Source organism: Arachis duranensis, chromosome 8, assembly GCF_000817695.3.
Source record: "Arachis duranensis cultivar V14167 chromosome 8, aradu.V14167.gnm2.J7QH, whole genome shotgun sequence".
NCBI classification, from domain to species: Eukaryota; Viridiplantae; Streptophyta; class Magnoliopsida; order Fabales; family Fabaceae; genus Arachis; species Arachis duranensis.
In genome coordinates this window covers 27625663-27635174 of record NC_029779.3, presented here as the reverse complement: position 1 = coordinate 27635174, position 9512 = coordinate 27625663, and the positions used below count along the sequence as shown (strand labels likewise).

General features: G+C 34.3%; 2 protein-coding genes across 3 annotated transcripts; one reads left to right on the top strand and one right to left on the bottom strand.

The window, feature by feature from the left end:
- The first annotated feature begins 2292 nt into the window (after positions 1–2292).
- Positions 2293–5506, top strand: LOC127741157 (probable glucuronoxylan glucuronosyltransferase IRX7). Of its 2 annotated transcripts, XM_052252997.1 has the most exons (4): positions 2293–2481; positions 3189–3863; positions 3959–4212; positions 4342–5506. In XM_052252997.1, exons 2-4 carry the CDS (start codon positions 3246–3248, stop codon positions 4820–4822), a joined length of 1353 nt encoding a protein of 450 aa, XP_052108957.1. In that variant the 5' UTR covers positions 2293–2481; positions 3189–3245; the 3' UTR covers positions 4823–5506. The 2 variants fall into 2 exon arrangements, with proteins under 2 accessions (XP_052108957.1, XP_052108956.1); XM_052252996.1 differs by lacking the exon at positions 2293–2481 and having other exon boundaries at positions 2671–3863.
- A 1588-nt stretch (positions 5507–7094) lies between these two features.
- On the bottom strand, positions 7095–8710 carry LOC107461886 (xyloglucan endotransglucosylase/hydrolase protein 31). The gene is made up of 4 exons (XM_016080444.3): positions 8435–8710; positions 8219–8319; positions 7792–8012; positions 7095–7714 (listed from the first exon to the last, which is right to left on the bottom strand). The coding sequence occupies exons 1-4, from the start codon at positions 8670–8672 to the stop codon at positions 7354–7356; spliced, it is 921 nt and encodes a 306-aa protein (XP_015935930.1). The 5' UTR covers positions 8673–8710; the 3' UTR covers positions 7095–7353.
- Positions 8711–9512: the final 802 nt, after the last annotated feature.

Below are 9512 nucleotides of genomic sequence, written 5' to 3'. Positions count from 1 at the left end.
AAACAAAAATTTAGAGAGATAGATAGAGAATGAGAGAAAAAAGATAAAGAAAAAGAATGAGATGAAGAGTTTGTTAATTTTGGAGAAAAAATTTTATTTTAGTCATTATGAAAGAATATCTCGTGACATATTGGTTTGTCAAACTAGTAATACAAAATATAAATTATAAATTATAAGTTATAAGTTATATATAGAGTTGGAATGGTAGGAAAAAAATAGAAAATGGGAGAGAGGTAGATAAGAGGATGGAAAAAGAGAATTTATTAATTTTATCTCAATTTTAATAAGAAAGTGTCATGTGATAAATTTTAGTTGTTAAATTAGTAATATAATATAGCTATATTTTAATTTTAATTTGAATTTAATTTTAATTATAATTAAAAAATGTCATGTTATAGATTTTAATTGTTAAATTTATAATTAGTCATTAATAATGATATATAAAAGAGATAGAGTGAGTAAAAGAATGAGAAAAATAAAGATTAGAAAGAGAGAGAGAAAGCTCTTTCATTTTAGAGAAAAAAATTTGATTTCAATATAAAGTGAGAGTAATATATAACATATTTGGTTATAGAATTAGTAAGATATAGGGTTTGTTTAGGTGAGTTTCTAAGAAAAGATCTTTTTTGAGTTATTTTTTTTAAAAGATTTTATGAAAAATAAAAGTAATTTTATGTTTGGATGTCTCGTACAAAAAGATATTTTTATCTATCAATTATATTTGGGTATAAGTATAACAATATAAAAGTATTTTTTGTTTATTTATTATATGAAAAATATTTTTTTAAAGAAAAAAGATTTTTTTTTAAAAAAAGATGTAAATTACAACTGTTCAAAAAAGATATTTTTTTTATTTTCTAGTACTTTTACTTTTATTACTAAAAATTTGCCAAACACACTAAAAAATAAAAAAAATAATTTTTTTTATCAAAATAATGACAACCAAACAAATACATAATAAATGTAAGCAATAATATTATTACTCTATACTATATATATGTTGCCTTAATTCTGAAAATTTATAAGAAAATAGACATATATATTTTTTCATATATTATACTTGTTGAAGATGGATAGGCAAGGAAGCACTTTGTATGGTGGGCAGCATAAATATGAATGATAATATTATTCTTCTACTGATGGTACAAGCTTGGTGGTGTTTTTGGTTATGAATAAAGTGATAATGTTAGGAAATAAAATATAAAGGGGCCTGAATGGGCATAGTGAGCAGTGAAATGCATGTACACACAAGTGAAGCATATGATAGGGTAGGAAATATACTCTATGTGGAGTCCCCACACATTGAAAATGGAACACATGAGGATGAGAGGCTTTTGTTGTTTGCATTGTTGGCTCTGGCGTCTCTCACATGCACACATCGGAACATGTTCTTGTTCCCGTATCCAAAGGCTACTTTCATTGACCCTTTTTACACTCTTAATTTTGCATTGCCAGATTCTATCTTTTTGAGCTTCTCCATGTGCTCACACAGCTCACATCGCAGTGTTAGTGGGGTCGATTAATCCATAAACAATTCTTCGGGACCCTTTTTTCCAGCTCAAACTCCTCTTCCCATGCCCCTTAATCCTTCCCTTCTTATTATTTATTCCTACTTTTGATAAGGACTATATATATAATTAGTTTATAAATATTTATAAATTGTCAAATTGCGCATGCATGGACATTCTATGTTCAAAGTTATTAGTTGTATTGTCATAATTCATCCAACCCCAATCTCATTATAATATACTTTGAAGTATAGTATAAAAGCTTAATATTATTCTTGCCGATACGATGCATATTTTCATAATCAGCAAGGGTTAATTAAGTTCTTTGTTACAACAAAATTATTCATGAATATAATCCACCATTCAATAGAGAAATTGTTTTATGGCGGTTATACTTATAAAATATAGTAGCTAATATTATAGCACACATATCAACATTTGGCAAATGATAGGTCCAGCGACAACAAAGGATACAACGAAAACAGCACTAGTAGCAAGCAATGATGGCAACGTAGTAAAGACGCATTTTTGCTCAATCGAATAAGCATCAATGCTTATATGGCAAAAGTTTTACCTAAACTTATCAATTCCTCCAATGGCGTTACCTTAACATAAAATATCTCGTTTGGTTTTAGGTGTCACCATATACTACTAATATATATATATATATATATTTACTATCTTAACCTTAGCTTGAGACATACACAAGCTAATTATATATAAGAGATCAACACTAATTAATTTGCTAAAGGGTTTATTATTTTTGGAGCTTTGCAAATATGCTAATGCTACGGCCCACAACCTCTTTATTTCTTATACTTTTCAGTTTTTGCGTCCTTTAATTCTGAATTCTACTCATATTCTATTCTATTCCTTCAATATTCCGATCTGGTTTCAAACTTTCCAACTGTTTGTTTATGCAGGTCCAAGATGAGGTCATTAATTGCTGCTAATCGAAGATACTATATAATTAGTTAAGCATCTATCTTATCCAACTTTGCTTAAGCAATACTAAACTATAGTAACGGACTAACGGTTAGAGTTTGATGGATTCGAGAATGTTATTTAATCGATAAATGTTTTTTTTTTTGCACATGTTTACTCCAAACTTAATTTTCATTCTCACATGGTATGTTGTAGTGTATTTAAGTCTTATTGTTAGTTGATGTTACTAAAAGAGCTTTATGTGGTGCAATGCATGATCACTAGAATGGTTTTGAAGTCTAGAGTTTGGGTTGGGTGCTTAGCTGTGGGTGTATGAATGCACCCAAAAAAGAGCTTAATTAATTGATATGCTGATCAGGAACCAAACCATGCATGTTGGCATATCATATCATATCTTATCACATGATTATATTTAAATTAATTTAATTTGTAGAAAAGAAATAAAGAACGCTACATACATAAGGCCCAAGTCACAACTCTCTCAAAAAACAAACATCGTCCTCTAAAATCCATTCTCTTTCCTCTTTCCTATCTTGTTTTTTTATTAGTTAAATAATGCCTCTTCAATAATTAGTGAAGTCTCGGAATTCAGATATCGAAAACACGTACTAATAAATAATAAATGCTTCCAACTGTTTTATTTTTGGTGCTAAGTGCTAGCAATAATAAAATTGTTTGTACCTCTTCTACTCTTATCTTATTTCTTGGTTCTCTTCAATAATGGTGGAACAACAGCACAAAAGCCAGAGACCCCCAAAGAGTAGTAGTAGTAGTAGGGGCTTGTATGTGAAGATGAACCTCTTTCATCACAAACATGGCTACAACTACAACAAGCTCAATCAGCATTATCAACAGCAACAACAAGATAGAAACTGCTTCTGCACATACTACAAATGGCTTCTATGGCTCTCTCTCTCCCTCTACTTCTTCACCTCTTTTCTCATCACCAATAACAACAACGCCACCGCCCAAAAAACAGAACCAACCGATAACTTAGTTAAATCCCATGTTGTACCTCGTACACTGTCAGAATCCAGCAACATTGCAAGCAAACTCAAGAATATGAAGGTGTTCATCTACGAGCTCCCATCAAAGTACAACACAGATTGGTTAACCAACGAGAGGTGCAGCACTCACTTGTTTGCGTCGGAAGTCGCCATTCACAGAGCACTCTTGACCAGCGACCTTCGAACCTTTGACCCCAACCAAGCTGACTTCTTCTTCGTCCCAGTCTACGTCTCCTGCAACTTCAGCACCGTCAATGGCTTCCCTTCAATCTCACACGCCCGCAACCTCATTTCCTCCGCGGTGCAACTCATCTCCACACACCACCCTTTCTGGAACCGCAGCTCCGGATCCGACCACGTCTTCGTCGCTTCCCATGATTTTGGCGCTTGTTTCCACAACCTCGTAACTACCTAATAACTCCACACATTTTTTTGCGTGCATTTTCTTTCTTCCTTAGTTCCAATGACTTGACTCTCTTGTTTCTTTTCTTAATGAAGGAAGATGTGGCGATGCAGCATGGGATACCGGAAATAATGAAGAACTCAATAGTGTTGCAGACGTTCGGCGTTGAGTACCAGCACCCGTGCCAACAAGTTGAGAATGTAGTCATACCGCCATACGTGTCGCCGGAAAGTGTACGGAAGACTCTTGCTAAGAATTCTCCGGCGAACGGACGCAGAGACATTTTTGCGTTCTTCCGAGGGAAAATGGAGATTCATCCTAAGAACATAAGCGGAAGGTTTTACAGCAAGTATGTAATTATTAATCAATCAATAATGACCCCACACTCCCATCATTGATCAATAATTAAGCCGCATTTGGATTTTAACTGAAAAACTTTTGCTGAATTGACGTTTTTTTCTATTTTTGTTTCTTTTAGGAGAGTGAGGACGGTGATATGGCGTAAATTCAGCGGTGACCGGAGATTTTACCTCAAGAGGCATAGGTTTGCCGGTTACCAGTCAGAGATAGCGAGGTCTGTTTTCTGTTTGTGTCCACTTGGGTGGGCCCCATGGAGTCCCAGACTGGTTGAGTCAGTTTTATTGGGATGCGTGCCGGTAATTATCTCAGACGGTATTCGGTTACCGTTTTCGTCTGCCGTGAGGTGGCCGGATATTTCCGTTAGGGTGGCGGAGAGGGACGTCGGGAAGCTTGGGAGGATCCTTGAGCGCGTGGCAGCGACTAACCTCACGGCGATTCAGAGGAACCTGTGGGACCCGAGAACGAGGCGGGCCCTGATGTTCAATGAGGAGGTGCAGGAAGGGGATGCCACGTGGCACACTCTGGTTAGTCTGAGTGAGAAGCTTGGTAGGTCTTACGGTAGGTCTACGGTTTCCGGCGAATTGGAGAGTGACACGTAAGGCTTTCGGGTTAAAGTTCTTCCCAGCTTGGAATTGCTGGCTGCTGGCTGCATATGATGATGGATGACAGCTATTCGATTTTGAATTCGGTCTCTGACTATGTGTCAGTGGGGACCACACCACACAGAGGGTAGATGGATGGATATTAACTATGGAGTAGCGACTTTTGGTCCAGCTCGTTAATGCTAACGTGGAGGGTTTATTATTCTTTATGACATGGCAAAGCAACCATTGTTATATAATTATTATTTTCCGATGTAAATAAACCATACTAATTATTAAATGAATTCATATATATATATATATTTTTTGGTGTTGGGACTGAGAAGTGATGAATTGTCAGAAGTTGAAATGTGTACGTCTGTTGTTATTTGGATTGAGGCAGTGAATAAGTGTGGTCACGGGTAAGGTGAGGAATGGACGTGAAATTTAATTGAGGGAGAAAGAATCCAACGGTGACATTGGAGTGTAGTTTTATGAGTGAATGAATGCTTAATGTCAGCATTCAAAAATAGGTAGGTAGCTAAAGCTTAAAAGCTAGCTGGCCACTCTGTAATGGAATGTAATTTTCATTGTCTTTTTCTCTCTGTTTGTTCTTGTACCAAAATGCTTTTTTGTACCAACTCCCAATAACTTATTTTCCTTGCATGAGCGCCTCTATTAACGTGTTATGTACTTATGTTAGTAACATTGGCTATCAAAGCTTCAGTAAGTTGTGCAGTCTCGGTTTCTATCCTAATCCGTGAATCCGTGAATCATAAGTGTCTGTTTTCTTGTTTAAAATTTCCAAAACATGGTTTACTCATTGGTGAAAGAACTCAATTGAATTTTCAAAGTACTGTTTCTCTAAATAATTTTTAAGAAATACAAAAAGATTTGAGCTCCATTTAAGAATCCATTTAAAAATCTGTCGCTATCCAATGAATTGCTGCATGCATAAGGCAGAATTCAAATTCCGACCCTTATTTAAAGTGAAGAGTGAGCTGACCTCTAAGTCGGTTTTGCTTCATGAAATTGAAGACCAAATGATGACTGACCCTTATCAATATCTTTTTTTTTTTTTGGTGACTGACATGAGAGAAACACATGGCCCTTTCAATGAGATCTTACTGATAACTTTTTCAATAGGCTAGGCCCTTGTCCAGAAGCAATTACCCTACAGTTTTGGGCTTCATATTTTCCTTATCTCTTTAATCTTTAGCATCCAAATCCAGTACAATTTTATTTGAAGGTCTAGAATAATTGGATATGATAAAGTCCAAAGAAAGACCTTACCCAAAAAAAAAAGAAGTCCAAAGAAAGACCATCTTTTTTTCCGTTTAGGATTTTCACACAGATGATTAACATAGGAAAAAAAACATTAACATAAAAATAAAAAAAATTAACCAATCAAAGCGCCCAACGAGGTGACAAAATAATTATAAGAAAGAAAATCAACGTTTGAGTAATCAGTTCTCTTGTCGGTTTAAATAAGTATTGAAAATTTGAATTCTGCTTTGTGTATGTAGCAATTCATTAGCCAACGACAGATCCTTAAATCTCAAATTCATAATAGATTATTCCTTAACCTGTCGAATTAGGAGATACTGTAGCTAACAAAAAAAATGATGAGAAAGAAAATGGAGAAAAACAAACATTGCCTTCGTATTTGTATCCCCGTGAGGCCGTGACAAAGTCAAAGGATCAAAATGGAAAGTGTGTGAAGCCAATGAAGTTGCATGAATCCAAATCATTCTTTTTAAACAAGGCATGGGGAAATGCAGCAACTATGGTAGTATCCTAATTCCATTCATGTGACATTTGACAATGCCACAATTAAACGACAAAGTAAGGTTTCTGGTCATTCACGAGATCAAACAGAAATCCATGGTACTAAACCGTGTAAGATGCCATTTAGGGGGAAGATCGATATTAGTTCACGTGAAATATCAAATACACTTCAACTTGGATATTAGTCTATCACATGACATATAGAAAACCCCTAAACTAATACTCGCATGGTAATGAGAATCAAAATAATGATCTGAGAAAATTCTATGTGATAAAAACACCACCATTTTCTGTTATATATTGAATATATAGTTATTTTGGGGGGTCCAATTATTCAGCAACATAGTCCATCTCAAGGTTCTTTCACACGGCTTACTTTCAACTTTCAAGGGAACATGGTCCGTTTTTCTCTTATACATGACACACCATGAATTCGAATTTTTGTTTATATATATATATCTGTCATTGATTTAATTACTTTTAAAAAAAATAAATACTAAAATTATATAGAAAGAAAATATTATTAGAAAAAGCATACAAATTGATGTATATATATATTTTGGTACATGCATCCAAATTGAATTATTTAATTCAATAAGTAATAGTGGAAATGAAACACACAATTGGCAGAAACAACAAATACATCACAATCTTGAATGTTGGGGGGTGGCTTGGACGCTCAACTGCCCTTGCAATTACACTTTAATCAAGCAGGTGGGGTCATCTCAATTACCATCCCCTTGAAGAGTATAAATAATTAATTAGCATTCTGGAGTAAGGGTATGGTCTCTAGTGGGATCACGGCAATAGTCATAGACCAAGTAATTGTTTTGGACCCATTGCATTGCATTATACTGTTGAGGGCTTAGTGAATTGTAGCCAGGTGGTGAAGGTGAGGGTGGCTGGCATGAGGAGGAGGATTGAGTGGTGCAACCTTGGAGCTTGAAATCTTTGTATCTTCCAATGAATGGTTGGTATTTGTAATCAGCTTTGTATTTCCCATTCTCTGTGGCCCATGATGATGCGTCCCATATCGATCCGTACACGTACATTGCTCTTTCAGGGAATGTTGCATCATTCTTTCTTGGGTAATTCCTTATTGGAACATCGTCCACCAAAAATCTGCATTCAAATTCATCTATATTAATAATAATAATAACAAAATAATAATAATGTTATGAATATGTAACAAAGATTACATGATGTCAGTGGGTGTCCATAGAATAGCATAGTGGTGAAAATCTTGTGTTGGATCGAACCAAAGGTGAAACCTCATCTCTCTTCCTATCACATTATTCTTGTCTCCGCTTCCTCGCATGAACACATTTGTCTGCAGCACATATTGCTTATCTGGGATGGTACCAAGGAACTCAATGTCCACTTCATCATGGTCTCCTGGGTAGTCTTGGTTGTTTGAAAGCTACATCAATTCCCAAATTAATTAATAATACTGAATATATTCTTAATAAAAAATGTTATTCGTACACTAAAATCAGTCGCTAAAATCAATGTGTACTTGTATTCCAACATGTATTTTGTACTGGTAGCTGACTTTGGTAGTTGATTTTAGTATAGAGAAAGTATAGTCGATTCTTAATTAAAGAGTTATACACTAATGATTCTCACATAGAGACATGTAATCACTCCTGCAGTGTAACCAGATTGAAGCTTAATGGCAGCACCAAAGTATCCGGATCGATACGGCCGGATTGACTTGAATCCACTTCCTGTTTCAAACAAAAAAAATTCAAAATGTCTAAGAAGCATAATAATGCTATAGAGTTGTTACATGGCTACATGAACATGTCATTTTCTTTTGAAGCACATTATTTAATAATGTACCAGAGTAAGAGTCAAGCCAAATAGTTAGTGAGCCAGATTGGTCTAGTCTTTGGTGCTGAGGTCCCCAAAGGTTTCTATAAGCTTGATCAAAGGCAACAGAACTAACTTGGGAACTAGGGTAGTAGCCAGGTGAAGGTGGAGACTCATCAGCAATGATTCCACAAAGCATGAGTGAGAGTATAAGAGAGAATAGAAGAGGAGGCATTTGAAGGAGAGAAGAGGAAAACAATGATGGCATTGTTGGAACAGAGTCACTCTGCTTAAAATGCAGGGTTGATGGACTACCAAAAGTTGGAGTCTGTGTATGTATTTATAGGGATTTTGGAGGGCCCCACACTTCCTATGGACTGGTAAAGTTGGTTACTAATTTCTGATACTAAATATTATTTTGTAAAAATATGTGAAGTTGGTGAAAATTTACTAGCAATTATCTTTATATATAATTGATGGTGAAAAATTATTAGATAATGATTTAATTAAATTTATCAAATTATTTAATAATTTTTAAATATTAATTTCACATTAAAATAATTATTTGTGAATTTTTTATGTGTAATATTTGGTATTTTAATATTTTATAAAATGCAATATATAGATTATTCAACTATAATAAATTTAATTATTTTCATAGTTCATTATTTAATTAAAAAATGTGTGAATCAATATCATAAATATACACAAATATATCATGATTAATTTGTTAACTGATTTTCTACGTGCACATGCCATTTGAATGAGTTTACTAAGAAATAATATTCATACTATTTTTTGTATTCACTTTTTTTTGTACATCTTCATTTTATCTTCTCTTTCCTCTTGTTTGTTTGGTGTCTTTTTCTTTTTTCTCTTTATAGATCACTTTTTAATATCGAAAGTAAAAAAGAAAAAGAAAAAGAAAAAGAAAAGGAAAATATGCACACACTTAATACACATAACAGCTTTTTCTTGCCATTTTACCCAGAGTAATGAGGGTTGAATAATTGATTAGTCAACACTCAATGAGCAACTTCGACAGGAACTCACAACCAACCACAACCTACAAAGTAATTAAAGAAATTAGCATGTTTTGACAACATAG